General features: G+C 40.3%; 1 protein-coding gene across 9 annotated transcripts in view; it reads left to right on the plus strand.

Moving 5' to 3' along the window:
- Positions 1 to 13254, plus strand: part of LOC122774131 (focal adhesion kinase 1-like) — a 55019-nt gene extending 41765 nt beyond the window's left edge. For 5 of the 9 annotated variants that reach the window (XM_044033167.1, XM_044033168.1, XM_044033164.1 and 2 more), the window contains 12 exons: positions 330 to 407; positions 913 to 1101; positions 2188 to 2313; positions 4609 to 4671; positions 6594 to 6633; positions 7617 to 7736; positions 8030 to 8127; positions 8414 to 8422; positions 9656 to 9811; positions 10396 to 10476; positions 10574 to 10659; positions 11244 to 13254. In XM_044033167.1, coding sequence (XP_043889102.1) covers positions 330 to 407; positions 913 to 1101; positions 2188 to 2313; positions 4609 to 4671; positions 6594 to 6633; positions 7617 to 7736; positions 8030 to 8127; positions 8414 to 8422; positions 9656 to 9811; positions 10396 to 10476; positions 10574 to 10659; positions 11244 to 11370 — 1173 coding nt within the window. In that variant the 3' untranslated portion in view covers positions 11371 to 13254. The remainder of the gene's footprint in view (positions 1 to 329; positions 408 to 912; positions 1102 to 2187; positions 2314 to 4608; positions 4672 to 6593; positions 6634 to 7616; positions 7737 to 8029; positions 8128 to 8413; positions 8423 to 9655; positions 9812 to 10395; positions 10477 to 10573; positions 10660 to 11243) is intronic. The other 4 variants (XM_044033171.1, XM_044033173.1, XM_044033169.1 and 1 more) reach the window with 3 other exon arrangements.
- Positions 13255 to 21502: the final 8248 nt, after the last annotated feature.

The raw sequence follows: 21502 nt of genomic DNA on the forward strand, positions 1-21502 counted from the left end.
CATAGTCCAGGAACAGAGTTAAGCCTGGTTATCCATTGGTGTTAATGTTTGTAATATAGGGACCGTAGTTCATGCCAGTTCAACTAACTGCTTGCTGGATTTGCAGCCCAGTGGGTCATCCCTCTTTTTGATTGACCGCTAACCCAACCACACAAACCGCTCCTGGAGGTTTGTGTGTTGATTGTCTGAATGTCCTTGTGTCCCGTCTTCTGTCATTACGTTTTGAAAAACATGATTAACATTAGTTATTAACTTGATTTTTTACACTTTAAGGCTTTCTCATTCTGTATTTTCTGTCTCTCTTTCTCTTTCATTCTGTCCGTCTGTAGCCGAGCAGACCAGGTTATCCCAGTCCTCGCTCAAGTGAAGGTTTTTATCCCAGTCCTCAGCACCCCGGACACTACCAGGTATGTAGACAAACTTTACAACTCTTCATGTGCGGTAATTATGAAATGTAAAGTTGTAGTGTGTAACTTTTAAGTATAAACACATTTTTGTTGCATTGAAATCACTGTCTAATGAGATCACACAATGCTGCCCCACATGGCTCTGTCTTGTGTTCTTCGCTATATAGCAGTGTTTTATTTTTCGTGTCTGTGGTGACAGCAACGAACTCTGAAACATGAGTGAGGTTATGAAATACTGAAACAAATGTTGAAAGAGAATGGATGGAATTAGGGTTGCAAAGGGGCGGAAAATTCCCAGCAAATTTCCAGGAACTATACTATATAATATTCCAAATTTGAATCTGATTGTTTTAGCCAAGACTATGATACAATATATTATTTACCAACTATATATAAGTTTTCCAACCCTCAATTTTGGACACCGGCAGTGTTTTTGCAACTGAAAATTAATTTAAATTCAAATATCACAATTTTTGCCTCTGTCCTTTCTTTCTCTCTGTGTCAGATGGCAGGGTACCCCGGCCCTCACACTCTTCCCTCTGTGCCCAGCGCCCTGTATCCTCCTCAGGCAGCAATGCTGGACACACACCATGCACACACACACCCCCGCCACCACGTCCACACACACTCGCACGCACAACTCCTTCCCCAGCCTCATGGGCAGGACATGGCACTCTGGGCCTCTGCAATGGAGGTAGGAACTCAAAATCGTCTCCCACTCTCGCACACATGTACAAACACACTTGTCATGTCATGATGGTAGGATGGTCAACTAAAACACGAACATGTCTAAATCGTACCTTGATTTTTATTAAATGTATTACAAAAACAACAAATCATAAAAACAAACAAACACAGAGTGTTTCCATCCACTGCTGTTGGCCAGATATTGGGAGTTAGTTCACCAACAGAAGCAGTAGATGGCACACAATTGGTGGTCGCCACAACAGGAGAAAATAAAAAGCTCCATTCTACATTAGTTTTTGCTGCTTCAGGTCTAATATTGTAGTTATATTTGATTCTTGCACTAAGTAGAGGAATGTGGTGGTTCCTTTCCACCATTTTATGTTCCAGTGCAGTGAAATGTGAAAGCTAAAATTATATGTCAGTCACACGATGTCTAAACATCATGTATTTACTGAATCTGTTTCCATAGCTCTTATTATTATTATTATTATTATTTATATCAAAATTCTGTTTCCATTGAGGTTTTTTGTGCACAAATTGAAACTGTGCTTAAAAACAGACTTATTAAAAATCCTGCCATATTTTACTGACTCCACATCCAACTTAAAAAAAAGGGGTTTTAAAGGGGTTTTGTTTGTTTTTTTTTTTATTTGAAGACTTTCAGATTTGAGTTATGAACGATCTTTTGATAATTGTTTCTTTCTGTAAATAGATTTTGTCTGTTGGTTCAGTTAGACACTGTCTGCCTTGCAGCCTGTAGAGACTGATCATTCTGTTTGGATTATTAATGGAAAGAAGTCACTTTTATAATGAGTCTAGTCCACGAATCTGCCAAATGACCTAAACATCTAAATTGTACAACTTGGTGGTCCATTGATGGCTGTTATTTTTAGTTTGTGTGTGTGTATCACCTCAGTTTAGCTTCTCATCAGTCTGGTGTATGTGCTTGCCTGTTCCATGTTCCTGTGTTTGTATTTGTGTGTGTTTGCATGTCTGTCTTCATCTGTGTGTGTGTTTCTGTGTTGGTGTGCATGTCTGTGTGCTTCGTCTTGTCTTTTGTTGCCCGTTTGTTTGTTTGTTTGTGTGTGTGTAGGACAGGGCAGTAGACATGCAGCAGTGTGTAGGCCAGCAGTGCCTGTTAATGGAGGAACAGCTGATGATACAACAACAGCAGATGGAGGAGGATCAGAGGTGGCTGGAACAGGAGGAAATGCTGCTGGTAACACACACAGCACACAGTAAAAAAAAAAATAAAACAAATACACACACTGACATAGAACTACCAACTTGAATATAGAAGCCTCCACTTTAACTTAACCCTCACATTAGTTAGATATTACAGAAACAACATGCGCACAGTAAATATAGAGAAACAGCTAACCTTAAAAGACTCGCTTTTGTGTCGTGCTGCCTGGTTCAGTGTGTTATTGTTGGAAAAATGTCATGTCATGTTTAGTTGCCTTTTTTCAACTTGTGTTGTGGAGGGTTTTTTTTCCTTTAAGTTTCAAGGTGCATGTTCTTTTTCAGTTGCCACTCTTTGCTGAATGATTCTCAGAATCAACGCATCCAAGACATGTCAAAGGAGTGAAGTTATAATAACAAATAAGTTCAAAGCTGTCGTCAAATAATATATCAAACCAGATGAGAATTTCATGTGTAGCAGAACTAATGGGACTATGGTCACAGTAGTAACGGACTGTAGCTATTTTATTACATAGTCATAAGTGACACTAACATGTTTTTTCTGTGACGAGTGAAAGTTAAGTATTTTCTGGGATCAGTTCAGAACCACATTGTTTGAGGGGGGCTGAGCATGAGATGAACAATGTTACTATTTTCAATGGCTGAAAACGTACTTAAATAAGTCTTTTGTTCAGCTGTATACATTGCATACAGTATAATACAGAAAAATAGGCTCTTCTTTTACCACAGTCCACTGACTTTTCCTCTGTCGTGTCTGCTGCTTATGCACTGAGTGAGCGAAGCAACTGTTTCCTTGTGTTGATTATGTTTGTTCCTCCTAGTAAAAGTCGCATTCATTTGCTGTCTCGTTGCTTCACTGTGAACAGCGTTAAATGTTTCGATGAGATAAAGGCCACGGGAGAAGAGGGAGGAGGCGCTTCATGTTCTGTGAACACTGATCGAAGGATGTGTGGGGTGTCTGCTCAAGTATTTTATTGTGTGTGTATGTGTGTGAGAGGAGGGAGGGAGGGAGAGAGAGAGAGAGAGAGTTTGCAGGCAGGTGTGGCCTATGTGAATTCCAGGCTAATGATAGGCTTAGAGAATCTAACAGCCCAGTCAACAGTCCACAACCACTAACTGACAACAGACAAGATTACTGAAAAGCCTGGGAGGTGTGTGTTTGTGTGTATGCTTTTTGTTTACCTCCCAAGTACCTTTCCTGGTATAAATACAGCCCTTGTCAGGAACACTAGGCCTCAGTAGGACTAAATCCTGGTCCTATTGAGGACAAATGGTTAGGCATTCACTGGTTATGGTTAAAGTTAGGGGTAAGGTTTTGTTTAGGCTGTCCAAATGAATGGAAGGCAATGTAGAGCCTTAACAAGAATAGCTGCACAAACGTCTGAGGGTGTGAGTCTGTCTGTCTGTCTGTCTCTTCAGGGAGGGGCGAGTGAAAAAGAGGGAGAAGAAGGGCAAGTTTTGGGAAAGAAGGATAGACATGCTTACGGCTTGTTGGCAGCATGCTCCATCCCTCCTCCCTCCCATCTCCAATCCTTCCCTCTCTGTGCGTCAGAGTCAGATATAAGTGTGGTGGAGGCAGGAAGCTGGAGTTGAATCTGAATTCTTGTCTTGATGAAACTGCTGGTGTAGACAAGAGTGCAGGCTTGAATAAAGAGATGAGATACTGAGATATATAAAGCAGGCAGACAAGTTATTAGAAGATTCGACTGTAACATCACAGACAACAACTCCAACACAACAATTCACTTGGGGAACTTTGATGAACTCAACAGCAATGCTGGTCTTCAAGTCCTGTCTTGGAAAACTGGTAGGCGAGATGTATGTGACGGAGTGGCTGGTGAAATGATGTTTTGTGTGTGTGGTTTTATTTTCATCTCAATCTGAAGTTGTGGGTCCTGCAGTGTTTTGCAGTATGTTTCAATCCAGTGAAAGTGACCTTGACTTTTGTGTTTGTTCAGATTAAGTTGGAGGTTTTCATTTTGGTCAGACCACAGTGTGATGTATCACTCATTTACAGATTTCAGGGTTACTTATTGTCATCGTGTGGTCCTAAAATGGCTGCACATGTCCTTCATGATCTTTCATTTTGCATCATATACAGTAGTGCGTCAGTCTGACAACAGTGTGGGATTCTGAGCTCACTGTTTGACATAAAGTAGTATACGTTTTAAGGATATGACTACTTGTAAAGTCAAATATAGAAAAGCAAAACGAGTCATGTTGAATAACTCTAAATACAGAATTGTTGAGTTCTGAACCTGAGTACTAGAATGTGAAGATAATTTTTGTTTTTGTGTTCTTGTGTGTTTAGAAACCAGACACCAGAAGTTCTAGAGGGAGTCTAGACAGAGATGATGGTGGACTTCAACCTCCGGTATGTTACTTTTTTGTTGACTAATGGCATCGTTGTTATTTGCTGTTTTTCATGCTTACAGCAGAACATTAATAAAGCTACACAGTTTGAAAAAGGGGGGGTACATTCACTGATAGAGAGAGAGTGGTTTTACCCACAAAATCTCAGAATCATGACCTTCATCACACAAATTCCTCTTACTTCACGAATACATCTTAAAAATAGAATGGAGGTTTTTTTTTTTTAGTTGTGTGTGTGTGTGTGTGTGTGTTCAAGCAAGGAGGATGCCTGATAAAGACAACTGTAAACGGAAGTCCACATTCTGGCCGGACTCCGTAGTTGGTTGAAGTATTTGTTTGTTTTGATTAGAGCTGAGGGGATTGATTCAGCCATCGGAAATGACCTGTGTGGGGTGGGGTCATCAGTGAAGGGGTCAATGGATTCCCATAACAACTCTGGCTTTTAATAGAAGAGCTCTGCAAGAAAACAAAGCTGCCATATGCACTGTTTTCCCACTAACTATGCTGTTGTGATAGAGTGTTTCATAGGAAGTAATGGATTTGCACCTTTCTGTGTGTTTCTACCACAAGATGACAATTTAAAATAGTGAAAATGCCAAACATTCAGTAGCTTTAGACTTCTCAAAACAAATTAAATCAGATTTGTTGTCATTTTACTAGATACTTACTAAGTATGCAAACTAAAAGTGCTTCTCTTAGGGTCTTAAAGTGCATTTACTGTGTCTTTGGGCATCTGCAACTAACAATACAGACAATAAAAATACTTGATTCATAAACATTTATTTTAATAAACATTGCTGCTGTTTAGGATACCTCTACAAATAATTAAAAACGCTTAAATGAAATGTTTTATTTTAATCCAAGGGCTGGCAAAGCTGATATAAGAAATCAAGGATCCATTTTTCTCACTCCATGTTGTTCGGGTGCATGAAAAAGCCGTGTAATGACGTAACTGCCAGTTATCGACAATTAAATTTGTCCAACAGTCCGTTATCTTGACTAGAAATACAGTTTTATTTAGATTTAAAGCATCTTGGCTCGTATAGGTATACTACCCAACACAGTATGTAAGATTTTTCTACTTCTGTTTTTGGATATTTTGATGAATTTTCACAAATCATATTGCAAAATAATGTGGACATTTTGTAAAATATTATTCCAAATCTTGAATCTGAGTTACTCCTTGGCATTGTGTGTGACGGACTGATACCAGCAGAGGTTGTTGCAGCAGTCTGAAGTTAGCATGGTGAAGACAGATATTTCTGTCTCTGTAATTCATCTCGCTGCTTCTCCTCCTCCTCCTCCTCCTCCTCCTCCTCCTCCCATTGAATGGCTGTGGTTTGTGGTGGGAAAGCCTTCCTCGGTTATATGTGAGTGTGTCTTTGTGTGAGAGTGAAATGCTGTAGTAGAGTATTTTTGGGTGTTGGTGGTTGTCAAACCCTGACACTCTGAAGGCTCTCAAAGTCGTCTGTGCTGTTTTCTCACACGGATAAAACAACAAAGATGCAGCAACAATGCAAACACAGTAAACATATAATGTTCCTGGTGCCACCAGAGAGTTTGTGGCATCGTTTTATGCTGACAGGCATCAAATCATATAGAAGACATGGTTAAGTGTTGTTTTTTTCCCTGGTTTTAAATGGCTTGCACGAACAAAGGAAACATTCCTTGTTATCCTGGTGTCGCCTGACAGAATACTTTCGTTATACATTAGAAACACAGTGCTGAACCACACACTACTAAAAACATTCACAACTACAGCTTGACAAGAACAAATCGAGACCTGGTGTCCGGTTACATAAAAATTATATTGGATTCCCGCAAATTTACATCTCTAGCTGGTGCTTTTGATTTCCTGTCAAGCGTTTGATTAATTTGCGTGATTGCATTCGCTAACCTTTGTTGTTTTGTGTTTCTGAGCAGACGGGAAACCAGCACATATACCAGCCCGTTGGCAAACAAGGTAAGACAGACAGAATTCTAACTCTCTGTAATTACAGCCAAACAAGCACTGTTGTTTTATTTTTCCTGTCTCAGTCCCCTGAAGTACATACTGTACTGTAAAGCGTTACATGTGTTTAGAGTATGTAGAGCTGTGTGTGTGTGTGTGTGAGACACTGTCTATCTGCACAGTTTACAGTCTGTTGCCACAATAACACACATCTGATTGTGAACTCAGCACGCTGTTGGCCTGAACGTGAGCAAATCACGCTCTGTTTAAATGGACACGACATGTCCGGCTCAGTATGTTGTGAGAATGTGCCGGGCCTGCACGCACCCGAGTACAGAGGCCAAAGGAAAAACATCATTCAGCTGAAAATAGACATTGCCAGACTTTTTTTCCTTTTTCTTTTTTGTATTTGATGATCTATATAATCTGATATATTGTTGATTAATTAAAATTCCGTTGTGTGACATTTAGGAGGGTGTACTGGCAGACATTGATTATAAACTAATACAGACATACTTGTGTTTTGTATTCAATTTGAAATAAAAATAAAAATTGCTTGATTTTTGTTGCCTTGGAATGAGCGTCTTGCTTTTGATGGAGGCTGAAATCTTGCACTGTCATGTCCCTACAGCAGCCTGAAGGGACAGACCAGCCAGAGAATTTATTAGATTATTAGGCAAACAAAGGAGACAAGTTGCTTGTTTGTTGTGAGCAATCTTGTGAGAGGAATGGAAGAAGAAAGAGTCAAATGTCTGAAAGCCTGCTACCATCTAGTGGACGGAGGCGATAGAAAGAATTGATGCAGTATGATGCCATGAAATATGACAGTATTTTAGTGTATCAGTATTTTCTTACACCCCTACTTTTCTGGTATCCACATCAGGGAACTGCAGTGGTAATTCCCTGATGTGGTCATAGTAGTGGTATCACTCTTGTGTCTTTCACACATACAAACACACACACCCACACAAAACTGTCCCATCTGTCTCCGTCAGGTCAAATCTCCATCAGCCATGAAAACATCCAGAAAGTTTTTAGCATCTTTAGCGGGCAGGATTACTTTTCCCCCTCAGCTGTGTGCGACAGTGTGTCAAACTTCTCACACCTACAAACAGGTACAGAGGCATTAATGGTCGCGCAGCCATTAATGCCTCGATTGCAACAATCGAGGCATTAACGATCACGATCACAATCACGATAATCAGCTTTACATTGTTTTTTTTATTCACCGACTGCATCACTTTTGTCAGTGCAACTGTGTTTAGAGCTGTGCTGCGACCACTCATCTATACAAATAACAAAAATGATATTACGACACATTGGTGAGACTTTTAAACTGTGAAGAAACCTTTTTCTTTTCTTTTTTGTTCACTGCTTCTTTTCTTTTTTTTTACATTCTTCCCTGCAGACCATGTGGCCCCACCAAAGAAACCTCCTCGACCTGGGGCCCAGAGCCAAGTGTCTGCCTGTCTAAATACGGGAGACAGTTACAATGATGGAGTCAAGGTATACATAAACACACACTGTATTATAGTGACAAACAGAAGTGGAAAACATGTGCTAAAATCAGGATTTTTAGCCCACAACATACTCACACCCGCATAGCCACAATGGTAACAACACACAGATATACATATCAGAACAAGATGAACACATTGCATGTGAATAGTGCTTAGAATGTTAATATTTTCTTTTGTATCTTCTTTTCCCCTCGGCTGTTCCCTCCTCCCCCTCCTCCTCCTCCTCCTCCTCATCCTCCTCCTCTTCCACTCTGCCTTAATGTTGACCCTAGCCCTGGCGGGTAAGCAGCACACTGTCTGTGTGTGTTTACTGTGCGTCTTGTCTCCTAGTCGGTCACACACTCATCTGGTTCTTTTCCTCCTTCCATTAGTCCGACAAATAAAAATGAGTTCATGTATAAATCAAATATATATCTCATCTCTGCAGTCGCTGTGTTGTCTGGTTTCCGTCTCGTCTCAAAAGTTTGCCCTCTTTTCTTACACTAACAATGTTTAACCCTCTAACACTAATTAAACGGTGTTCATATGCAGCTTAAAGTATATGAAACAACAGTGTGTCAAATATGCTTCACCCTGTAAAGCCATTTGCCATTTAACATTGAAAAACTAAAGTAATTTCACTACCTTTTAACATACTTAATTTAATCAGATTTTCTTCCATGACTGAGTGTCTGGAGTGAGTTTGTGAAGAAATGGCAGCAGAACGCACATACTCGATTTAGCACTGGAGGCAGATTAGGTCGAGGATGATTAAGAGGGAATAAGACGGTGTGGAATTGTGTTTATGCCGTGATTCAGTGTAGTTCAGTTACTTCTGTCTTAGTTTAGGAATGAGGGCTGAACGATGCGATAAGAGAGGGAATGGTCATTTTCACATAATTATTCTTATTTTCATTTGTCTGTAGAATATGTTGTGTATAGGTTCAGGACAATATTTAATCTAAAATGGTCATTTGACACACATTTTGGCTTAATTTGAGAATTGCAGTAGGCCGCATATATTGTGATTTTGATGAATTGTTCAGCCCTATTCAGGATGACAACGTCTCGATTAATACATAGTGTGTGGTTGTGCCAGGGTGACACTACCATCTAGTGGCCAGAATGGAGCATAACTTATGTGAACAATCTGTCATCCACACAAACTCATTGCCTTCCAAAGTTAAAGTGTGTCCTAAATCTCTATAACACACGTTCAATCACTGGCTTTGCTTAATCTACGCATTCACATGTAGCTGTGATGTAGCTCTGCAGTTGTGTGATGTCTGGGAGTCAGTGTTGTGTTCGTGCGGTCAGGCGGTGCATGATTCATGTCCATGTTCTCTGTGATCATATCGGGTTTGTATCGGTAACTGTGGAGGTGTTTTCTTAATCGGGACTCTTTTTCATCTCCATCGTCTCAACTCGTACGTTTCATGTTTTGTTGCCGTTCCTCACCATCAGCACTGTGAGTCCTTCATTCCTTAACACAGCCCCGAAATGATTGTTGTTGTTTATTGCTTCTCTTTTTTTAGCTGCAGCCCCAAGAGATAAGTCCGCCCCCCACCGCCAATCTGGACCGCTCTAATGACAAGGTGTATGAGAACGTGACGGGATTGGTCAAAGCTGTGATCGAGATGTCGAGCAAGATTCAGCCTGCTCCTCCTGAAGAATATGTTCCCATGGTCAAGGTAACAGATTCAGTTTGTGTTTTCCCATTTTTCTGTTACCTGTGAGCGCTCAGCTGGTCTTGCCTTCTTTTTAATATTCATCACTTTTTTGCTTTTTAGAGCAGATACTAGTACTCATTTTTAAGCTCGCTTACAATACTCATATTTGATATTATCATTTATATTCTGTGAATTATATGTCCTTTGTTGTCTCTGTCATGGTGTGTAGCTCTCGTAGCACTTTTGAGGGTGAGTGTATTTTATTCGGTTTGAGATTTGATTCTCCTCCGTAGCTTCACATGAAATCTTTTCGTTGGCCGCTTGCAGCCAGCAACCTTGAGTTTTACAAAGATGGAGGCACTTCTGTCGACAGTTTTATGCTGCTATATGTACCGTGGTTTAACAATGATGTACAGTATGTCAGCTCTTCTGAATTTGATTACTGCTGCTTCCAGAGGAATCATGTGGATGTGACCTACACCAGTCTCCTCGTCTGTTCGCCTGACTGAGAATACAAAATCATACTTTTTGACTCAAACTCAAGATAAGATTTTATCATTTTGTTTTGTTTTGATCTAAAAAACGTTGTGTGTTGTGTGTTCCAGGACGTGGGTCTGGCACTGAGGACATTATTGGCCACAGTGGATGAGACATTACCACAACTTCCAGCTTGTACACACAGAGAGGTACAAAGAACGCACCACCGACACGTACATGTTTCTGTACGCACTAGATGCTGGTGCTGGTCGGCCTGATAATCACTGCTCATGTTTTCTGTCACAGATTGAGATGGCACAGAAGCTGTTGAACTCTGACTTGGCAGAGCTGATTGGGAAGATGAAGTTAGCCCAGCAGTATGTGATGACCAGGTGCGTACGCACTCCAGCCACACAAACACACACTTTTTGGTGTCTTGTGTATCAGTGTCAGCCCCATAACTTGTTATCTTAATTCTTCTGGCAGTTTATGGAGAAAAGCAATCGTAACATTTGATATTCATCTTGACAAAAGGACACTTAATAAAGTCAGGTATCATTATTTGTATGCTGCGTTCTCCAGGATTTTTGAGCAGTAGCAGTTTCCACGGCGGCTTCTCTGTGCTCTCAGTCATACTCCAGTTACTTTGCATCAGTTTATGTCGCTGTTGCCTCCGTCTGTCTTTACACAAAACGAATGACTTCCTGTGACGACTCAAGATCTTAACACCGCTGTGCTGAGAGACACAGAGAGTCATGTGGAGCTGATGAATGAAACAAACGCTGAAGCAAATTTTCAGTTTCACGACTTCTTTTCACAAGAGGTTCAAAGAATTTCTCTGCTGAAGTGACTGTTTTTTTAAGTTGCCACTGGGAGGCGCCACATTTCATACATATAGTGTCTTTTTATGATTATTACTCATCTACAAACTAGCCATTTTAAAACTAATGTATACATTTATCTTTGTTTGTCCCAGTCTCCAGCAAGACTATAAGAAACAGATGCTGACGGCGGCTCATGCTCTAGCAGTCGATGCCAAGAACCTGCTGGATGTTATCGACCAATCCCGGCTTAAGACGATGGCCCAGTCCCGCCCACACTAGCCCAGCTGATCTGACCAACAGGAGCTGGTCTGCTGTTTTAGCGATGGCACGGTTCCCGTTTTCTGTTGGCAGCGGAGAATGAAAGACTCCTGGATTAGTGACGTCAGCCATGACTCCTGACATTTGAGAGCTGAAGGAGAAAAACAGTGGCTCTGCTCATCACACGTTGAAATCCTGCATAAGCTGAGGTAGTGCGCTCATCTGGAATTAAAACTCTCCACCACTGTGACTTTCTCAGAACAAGGACAGAGCAGAAACTCTTCCTGAATCAGGGATTTGGCAGCTTCACTCTCTCTGGACAGGAATATAAAGGTGAGAGGAATAGACTGGTGATTCCTGAGGTCTGACAACAGAAGCACCAACATGGGCGTTTGGGTCTGGGTTTGCTGATATCAGAGAGGTGACGACTTTTGAGCCATCAAAACGTGATCGGATTGCCTTTGATCTGCAGTAAATCTGCATGAAACTTCACAGCGGGATGGACTCCGACATCAGCCAGCAGCAGCAGCCATGTCACCCCTTGTGTTGACATCATGCGTTTTGACCCTTGGACGTGAACGTCCTCCTCCGTTGAAATACCTCCACATCACCATGGAAGCTCTAACCAGATGTCTTCTGTTCAGCTTTGGTTGTACACGGTGCTTTAGGTCGACGCTCCTTCAAGAAAACTGACAGAAAGACAGTGTCCTTTGAGTCTGGAGAGGCAGGTTCACACCCCTCAGTTAGTTTTCTCTCCTCCATCCATTCCTGTCTTCCCTCTGTGTCTCACTAACTTGTATTTATAGACTCAGAAATTGCCGAGGAGGAGACGGAGAAGTAGGAAGAGCAAGTTAAAGAGTGAGGACAGCGCAGCACCCCGGAAAGAAAGAAGCCACTATCCTCCTCGTTCCTCTTTATTTCAATCACTTGATATTTACACCTCTCCTCTCTTCTACTCTCTGCAGTCTTCCTCAGTACCTCTTGCCTGAGCAGTTTTGAAAAGGCTCCAAATGTGAAGAATCCACGCCTGCTCTGCGGAAAAACACCACAGACCAGAAACTCCCTACTCACATTCAGATTTAGTCTGCTCTTTTTTTTTAAATCAGCTGCTGTTTTCAGCCGTCACAGTCTTCTTACTTGACACGTGGTTTCATCGACACGGAATACAAGCAGGATTCAGTCCGAGACGTCATGTCACACCTTTAACTGCCTCTTATCCACCGGTGTCACAGTGTGAGTTTCCCCAGTGACACAGACAACACCTCACAACTGGAACCCTTTGTGCTTCAAGTTCCAATCAGGTATAACACTAAATTAAAATAAAAAAAAAAAAATGTCCCTCCCTAACAACGGTCCCCAGGGAAACAAACACACATGAAATGTGCAGCCACACGACTGGAACCTGTCTTGCAGACACAAAACAGCAAACTGATTATTCAGCAGTTCACACGTCTTTGTTAATATTGACCTTACGTGGAATATGACATACTGCTATATGAAATGTACTGGTGAGTGTACATGTATAGCATGATTTACTGGTATGGAGAAGAGCATATTTGCACAGCTAACAGCATTTTTTTTTCCATTACCCTACTTTATGCCCACGTTTGATTTCCTTGCTTTACCGGCAATTAAAAGGGTCCAAATCTGGGTGTTATGGGGTGAAAATGTTACTAAATTAAATCAGAAGTTTAAAAATGAAATGCCACACACAATCTATTTTATGTTGTTGTGTAAATTTGCTCATGTTGGTATATTGTAAGCTATACTGGCGTGTATCACTGGTGAATTGTACAGAACTCCTACTAGTAAACACTGGTTTTTATTTTGTCTGCTGGGATAAACCACCATCGCGCTAAATAGGAGGAAAACACAGTGAAATAAAAAATAATTATGAAATGGAAATCAGTCTGACCACATTATTATCCACGATAGAAATATTTATTAATAAAAATAAAAAAAACAAGTGTTGTTACAGAGCATGAGTGTCTTTGAGCCCAAAGTTATACTTTCATGAACCTTGATTAGGATTTCATTTTCAGGTGCAGTAGAACTGATCTTCTCACCAAAGACAGCATATTGATGAATATAAAGCATTAAGGCAAGCCCACACTGCTGTTTATTACAATATACATGTTTAATTTAAAGGTGTTTCAAGCTGTAGTTTGGATGGATCAAGAATATTCAAGCACCGCAGGGATTTCACACTCGCTTTCACGTCTCTGAAGATTGAAAGCAAAAACATAAATAAACAGTAAGTGCTGTTCATTTTCTTTTTGCTTTAAAATCAAGCTTTTTCCTACTCATTCAAAGTGCTTTATAGGATAAAATAAAACAAAACAAACCACTGTGTACAAACTAAAATAAAATATGGAACCAAAGTGGCAGAAAAAACAAATGGGGAAGTGAGGAGTACAGCGACAGGGTCATTGTTGTTTACAGCAGCTTAAATATAACTTAAACAAGTTTAAATTATACAATATTACATGATATTACAGCCTCTATAGATGCAGTACATTCAGAAAAGCATTTCTTGAATGTAAATCTCCTTACATACTGTACATAGAGCAGCCGAGTGACACATCCCACTGCTGCTTCTTCAACACACGCAAGCATGAGCTCAAACTGACAACAGCAGTACAACGGCTGCAGTCAGAAACAGAAGTACGTTCACGTGAACAGACTCGGCTCCACTGAAGTTACAGAAGTCGTGGGTGTTGCAGCAGCCGACGATGTTTCCGTTTCCGTTGTCGTCGACTGACGCGGCCGCGGCTGCTCCTTTACACGTGGCCTGGCTAGCACACTGTTTCACTATGGCTTTGGCTGCACCTGAACAACACACACACACACACACAGGTTAGATAGATGGATAGTTTATTTCAAACAGATGTGCAACATTTACAATGACAACACCTTTAAATTAACATCTCGTCACGTTTGAAAAGGAGTACGACAAAGTATAAACGTATATGTTCCTACCCCATTCCTATTACACACAACTCAATTTATAGACTACTTTTTCCCAAATCACCAAATATTTACATATTAACAGCATTTTATATAATGTTGTTAATGTTCTCAGTACAACACGAGAATAGGTCTGGCTTTAAACATGACCAGGACACTTGATTGACTTCCATTTATATGGAAAAGCCTAAACAAAGCATTGTCACTAACCTTAACCTAACCACAAGTCACATCTTAGCCCTAAACTAGACCACTTCCACAGAACTGCGGTTCTTCCTCAATAGGACCAGGTTTTGGTCTCCATGAGGACTATTGGTCCACACACACACACACAAACTTGTTTTTATATCTAACCCTAACCTTGGGCACTCCCTAACCCCTTACCCGAACCCTAACCATCACAACTAAGTGCCTAACCTTAACCCTAAGCTAAGCCCAACCCTAACGCTAAAACCTGGTTTTAATTCTGAAAAAGCCTTTGAAAGTACAAGATGTACCCACAAATATAGATTCATACATTTGTTTGGACCTCACAAACATAAATACAAGTACACACACACACACACACACACAGCATAATGCTAGAACAATGCACCAAAATTATGGAACAAAACTTTGCGTCTGTGAAGGTTCTCAGTCGTCAGTCGAATCTGAGTCTGTGTCGTCTCTCTTACCTAAAATGTCGACAGACGTCATGCACGTGTCCAGTGGAGTTTGACATTCCTGAGAGTTCTGGTTGCATTCGTCGTTAGTGGCAGAGGAACTGCACACGTAGCACTCCAGTGGCAAAACTGCAGATATTATGGACACGGATGAATGAGTTAGAGATTCCTAAAGATTCACCAAAAGGTCAGAGGCTCACAGATGTAGCTCGGCATCGAAGTTAATGGGTAACTTTGGAATTAAAGTTTTCTTCCAATCACCAGTCAACAACCATCATAAATAATCATCATCTCAAGATTGATGAACATCTGTTGTTACCCTTTTGACCATGGTGTTTACTAGTAAACAAAACATAACATATGTCATTAAAAAGTACATTTAAAAGTAAGACATCATATTGTATTACTTTAATATATTACAATTTAGTTTTCTTAATCCAAAATCATAGAATTAATGTTTTGAAAAGTTAGATAAATGGGAAAATGTTCATATCCTAGTCTGAGGCCCACCTGCAATACCTCCTATACCCATTAGTGGGCAGTGGCCTAAACTTTGTGAAGCACTGTTGCCAAGCAACGTACCACTCACTCTCTCATTGTAGATTCATTTTGTTGGGTTTTATCTTTAATTCAAGATTATTGACTTAGTAAAGTGTGACGGGCTGTTGATGTTTGGTCAACAACTTTTTTTAATGAGCCAAATATTATCCACTGGGTTTACTACAGTTGCTGATAATCTTTTTCACCTTTGCGTCAGGATACAAGAAGAGCTCCGTTATTGTAGAGTAACAAAGTACTTTGTTAATGTACTTAAGTACAAAATGCATGCATCTGTCCTTTACTTTGTGATTTATATTTCTAGCAACTTTTAAGATACTTCAGTTACTTTTACTTAAGTATCCCTTTAAGGTACTTTATACAAGACTGCATAAACTGTGTACGATCTGTGGCTTTAGAGGAGAGAAACAATTGTGTCACACCATCAATTCACTTAGTAAATCCCTTAAAATAGAAATGGAGCTACTCCCACAGATGGCCCAACTGGAAAGGCTTGCCTCTTTAATTACTGTAAAAGGAGGTTGCACGCTGCCACTCCTCCCTCTCACTTCATTGTTCTGCTGTGCTGTGTCATCAGGCTGAGATGTGACAGTAAACTCACAGCTCCCATGGTCATAAAACAACCTGCAAAAGTTGTGGAATTGTAGAATATAATTTTCTTTATCTGGGAAAGTCTCCAAAAAGTGGAGCTTTAAGCAACTGGTTTGGTTTTCTGGGAAATAAAGTTAAAGCTCCAGTGTGAGAGTTTGTTAGTGGTTAAAATCAGTCTTGTGTAAAGTCCCTTAAAGGGATATTTGAGTAAAAATATCTTATCAGAAAAGGACTTTGGTAGAAGTCACTTTTTTATAATATTACATAAGTAAAAGTCTTAAAGTATATGACATTTACTTTATCAAAACTATCAAAAACAAATTCTGATATCAAATGTACTCCAGTTTTAGAAATAAAAGTAATAAAAAACTGCAAAAAACTTGTGCCATGGTAGATAAGTGGTAGGGTGAGTTGCCTTTCAACTTGAAGGTTGTGGGTTCAATTCCTGGCTCTGCTAATCTATATGTGTCCTTGAGCAAGATACTTAAAATCAGCATAGTGTGAACTCATCTCACACTAGTTAAGTGTAATGGACGTTTGCTTATATTTAAAAAGTTACGCACTACAGCTTTAACCTGTCAGTGAATATACTTCGGTTTATCTGCAATGAAATGAATGAGGACATGTCGCACAAGTGTGTCAATCTTCCATGTAATGTTTTAGTCCTGATTTTTATAGATAAAAAGTGAGTCAAAGACACAACAAAAAAGAGTTTTTTTTGTCCACTGCTCGTTCAGCTACAGAGCAAAGCATTTTAAATTTAACACTCACCACTCGCTAACTCAGCTTTGGCCACATAAATACTTTGAGCACGGGTTGGCAGCCGTATGCTTGGCACATTCCGTGATTACGGTCAAATCTGTTTTTTGAATCATATCAAGATGCAGACTCGACTATCACATGTGCAAAGTGTGCACTTTGACAGACAACATCAGTCCCACTGTGATAAGAAATCCCCATGTTGTTTTGTGTCATACCTGTTTTTTTTAATCTGATATAATTTGTTAGTTAATTGTGAAGTACTCTCACTCCCTCACTCACTCACTCATTCATTGTCTACCACTTTATCCTCCACATGAGGGACACGGTGGAGCTGGAGCCAATCCCGGCTGACAGAGGGTGAAAGGGTCACTGTCCATCGCAGGATAAACAGGTAGAGACAAACAACCATTCACACCTGCGGTCAATCGAGAGAGTCCACTTAATCTTTGACCCTGGAGAAAACGAACGCAAACGCAGGGGAGTCTCTTTCAGACTGAGGTTCGAACCGACTCTGAATTAAAATGTAGTTTGAAAGAAATGCAAAGTATTTTGTTTTCATTCATTTAACTAATGTTCACTGATTTAACTTGAAATTACATTAAAAACTTACAGTAAGCACTTGTTCACACCCACAGCAGACTCTTTCAGTGGTGACATGATCGATGTCCTGTATTTATTTACCACACAGATTCGCTCTGTCCACAAGTAAACCACACACACAGTGTCACCCTTTCACCGTCAGTGCAAACACGTCTGAGGTTCATTTACGTACCTGGAGTGAAGAGGAGTGAGAGCAGCGCCAGACTGAGGATCATCATTTTCATAACAGGTGTCTGGATCTGTTCACAGCCTCCGTCTGTCTCTCTGTCTGTCTGTCTATCTGTCTGTCTCTGTCAAACACACGGTGTGTTCTACTGTGGGTGTGTGTTTGTTTAGCAGAGACAGTTCCACCCACATGTGACAAATAAAAGGAAAGCATCTAATAAATGTGTGCGTGTGTGTTCTTGTATCGGTCACTTTGTGAGGACCAACTATGATTACATTTTGGGGAAAGTGAGGACATTTTGGCTGGTCCTCACATTCTGCCATCCGCTTAAAATGACTTTTTGAGGGTTGTTAAGACCTGGTTTAAGGTTAGAATTGAGTTAAGGTTAGGGGGTGATGAATGAGTATCCTCACTATAAATGCTGCACAAATAATGTGTGTGTTTGTGTTTATGAGGGTTAAGTTTTGGTTTTAGGGTTATGGTTAGAATTAGGTTAAGGGTTAAGCTTTTAGCTGTGAGGTTAGGGTAAGTGTCTTCCTTATGAATTCTGTTAAACAGTAAGTGTGTGTGTGTGTATGTGTCTCGAGGGCATTCCTGGATCTTGCTGTGGTTTCACAGATACTTGTCCTTATTTATCATCTGTCAGTTCAGTGAGAGGAAGCAGCTGTTATCTAAAAACCGTCTGTGTCTGCGACGGCTGAGGTGGCAGCCAATTGTTATGTTGTGACGTTGGAGAAAGTCTGAAGACAAGAGACAACTCCCATTTTTTAATCTCACAACCTGTATGAAAGTGCTTAGAGAGAGGATTGAACGGGATTGCTAACCAATAACAGACAAGACACATACTTAGTGACATAAATCATGCACCGACATGTCTGATACACATGTAGTGAGTTAAGGGCTTATAAAATCAGGTTTATTAATGGCACTCAAAATCAAAAACATTCTCTAGCACATTTTTTTGCAGTAAAAACGTTTAATTTTCACCAGATTAATATATCTACTGTCCGTCCTGCAGAGAGAAACTGTCGAGTCACAGTCACATCCTCCTCATATTTTGTCGTATCACATCTGTCCTTTGTCGACAGAGGAATGTGCCGTCACACGCCCAATACACACCCAGCAAATCCTCCACAGACACACTTTCACCGTAACATACGTCAAGTTGATCAAGTCAAGTCAACTTTATTTCTATGGGAAATGGAAAATGTTCAATAGTGAGGGCACATGTAATTATGATAAATAGTTATGATAAATTCTGTATGATAAATAGGCTTATATTTCCTCTGCATATATTGTTAATATGGGGGGAGGGGGAGGTGCAGGTTTGTAAATTTATTTAAATTTATTCTTATTTTATTCGTATTCTTTTAACCTTGTAATTTTATTTTTAGGTTTATTCTCACTTATTCTTAAAAGTTTTTAAAAATTGCTGCTATAATATTCGTTACCTTGGATTACTGGAGCGCTGTGACGAAAGAATTTCCCGCAAGGGATTAATAAAGTATATTCTATTCTATTCTATTCTATTCTATTCTATTCTATTCTATTACCATGGGTAACTCGTTCCAAAGTTTAGGGGCAGCTACAAAAAAGCCCCCATCGCCCCCCCGGGTTTTTAGTCTAAAAGCAGCCTGTTATTAGACCTCAGAGCTCGAGATGGAGCGTGAAGGAAAAGAAGTTCCGAGAGGTAAGATGGTGCCAAACAGTTAAGAGCTTTAAAACCCTAAATCAAGCCTAAAACAAATAGGGAGCCATTGGAGAGTGAGCAACACAGGTGTGATGATGTGATGTGACACATGATGTGATGATGTGATGTGACACAGGTGTGATGATGTGATGTGACACATGATGTGATGATGTGATGTGACACAGGTGTGATGATGTGATGTGACACATGATGTGTTCCTGCATTCAGGACCAACTGGAGTCGTTGCACAGACCACTGGTCTAAACCAACATACAGAGAATTACAATAATCCAGCCGAGCGCAACAGAAACCTGTTCATCATTGACTATCATCACTGAACCCGCTCTAATGAATAGGTTTGAATTTTTTACCATTCATGCAAAAACAAACAAGCAGGATTAATTGTCAAAACAGAAGAAAACATAATTTATATAATCACTCAGCAAACAGACAAAAGTGTTGACAAGAACAACAAAAAACCTGAGAGCTGGTTAGTGAAAAAACTGCATTTTACTGCTTGTTGTTGTCTTTCCTCCACAAAAGACAGATAGTGATATAATCTGTCAAAATATAACCCAGATGAAGTTATATGACGGTCAATTTAGAGTGTCCAGTTAACCTCTGCAGGTTTTTGGACTGTGGGAGGAAACCTGAGAACCCTGAGAACACCCAGGTGCACACAGGAAGAACATGCTGGTTGTATTTCTCTCTGCAGTATGTCAACAGGTCTAAAGGACCGACTCGAGGCAGAAATAAAACTTTTCAGGTCTAAAACAGTGGTTCCAAACCTTTTTTCCGTTGAAGTCCAACCTTGCTTGTGTACAAGACAAAACCAGGCCCCCCAACCCAAACCCCTGTCCACGCATACACGCCAAAAGACAAAAGTGGATAATTACGCGTTTAAATGCAAAAATAAAGGGCAGTTGTTGGTTTTTGTTCCTAAACTCACAGTGTATATGGATAAAAACTCCATGAAATCAAAACCAAGGTAACTCCTGTGATGTTGCGTTTGTCTTTTTTGATTTCGGTGAGTCTTTGGTACTTTTTCGTTTCTTAAACACGATAAACAGAAGTCTAAACGGAAAGTCCAACCTCAAGCAGCTCTTTGAACTTTGATTTTAACCTGCAAACGGTCGCTGTGCCTTTGGAATGACAATACATTTCTGCAGGACCATAAAATAAAATGAAAAGTCAAGTGAAGTAAAGTGTGCAGGACCATTAATTAAGAAAAGCTTTGCACTGCCATTTAATATGACAAGCGGCTCGACGCAAACCACAACAGAGGTGAATCACCTGACTGTCACGGTGCACCTTTGGCTTACTGACACAGTTGTGTAAACAATACAAGTGTTGTAATGATGACTTGTCGGCTGAACGGGAACATCACATGCTCGGCTAATGCTCATGTGTCTGCATGTCCACTGTCACTGCAGCTGCTGTCATGTGGATGTGAACTGTGACACAATAGTAGGGGTGGGTCAAAATATCCATTTGGTGATATATATCGTCATTGGGCAATATGATAATAAGGCAAATATCGATATATTCATTCACAAATTTAGGTGCTGTAAAGTCACGAGCATGATCACATCCTGATATCTGAGTTCTTCTTCTGGGACCAATAAATCTGAATCTGAGTTTCAGCAATGATGGAGAAAGCTATGTCATAAGATGCTCCCTCCACGTTCTATACATAAACTTTATGCACTTTGTGAATAAACAGAGAAATCCTGCACTTTGAACTTTTCACGTTAACATTTGGTTGTCTTTAGTGAGACAGATATGTTGATTATCACAGAATCGTTGTGTTGCGGTATTATTGGTATCGTGGACCATGTGTCACGAGGTACCCTATGATTCACACCCCTAGTCTAAATCTAGTGTATTAACCCTTCAACACCGAGCGTATCACAGCAAGCACACTCTGCATTACCGTAATTATGCGACAATTTCTGAAAGCTGAGAAGTTGCACTTCAAAGCCAAGCCGTGTGGTTATTACGGTAATTTCAGTAATATAATATCAGTGATATTATTGATATGGTGGACCATGCATTGCCTATCTCGAGGTACCCTGTGATTCCCGCCCCAACACAATATAATATGTAAATGTAAATACGAGAAGGTCAGAGGTGAATTACGACCATTTCCACACTTCC

The sequence above is a fragment of the Solea senegalensis genome, linkage group LG9 (genome assembly GCF_019176455.1).
Source record: "Solea senegalensis isolate Sse05_10M linkage group LG9, IFAPA_SoseM_1, whole genome shotgun sequence".
NCBI lineage: Eukaryota > Metazoa > Chordata > Actinopteri > Pleuronectiformes > Soleidae > Solea > Solea senegalensis.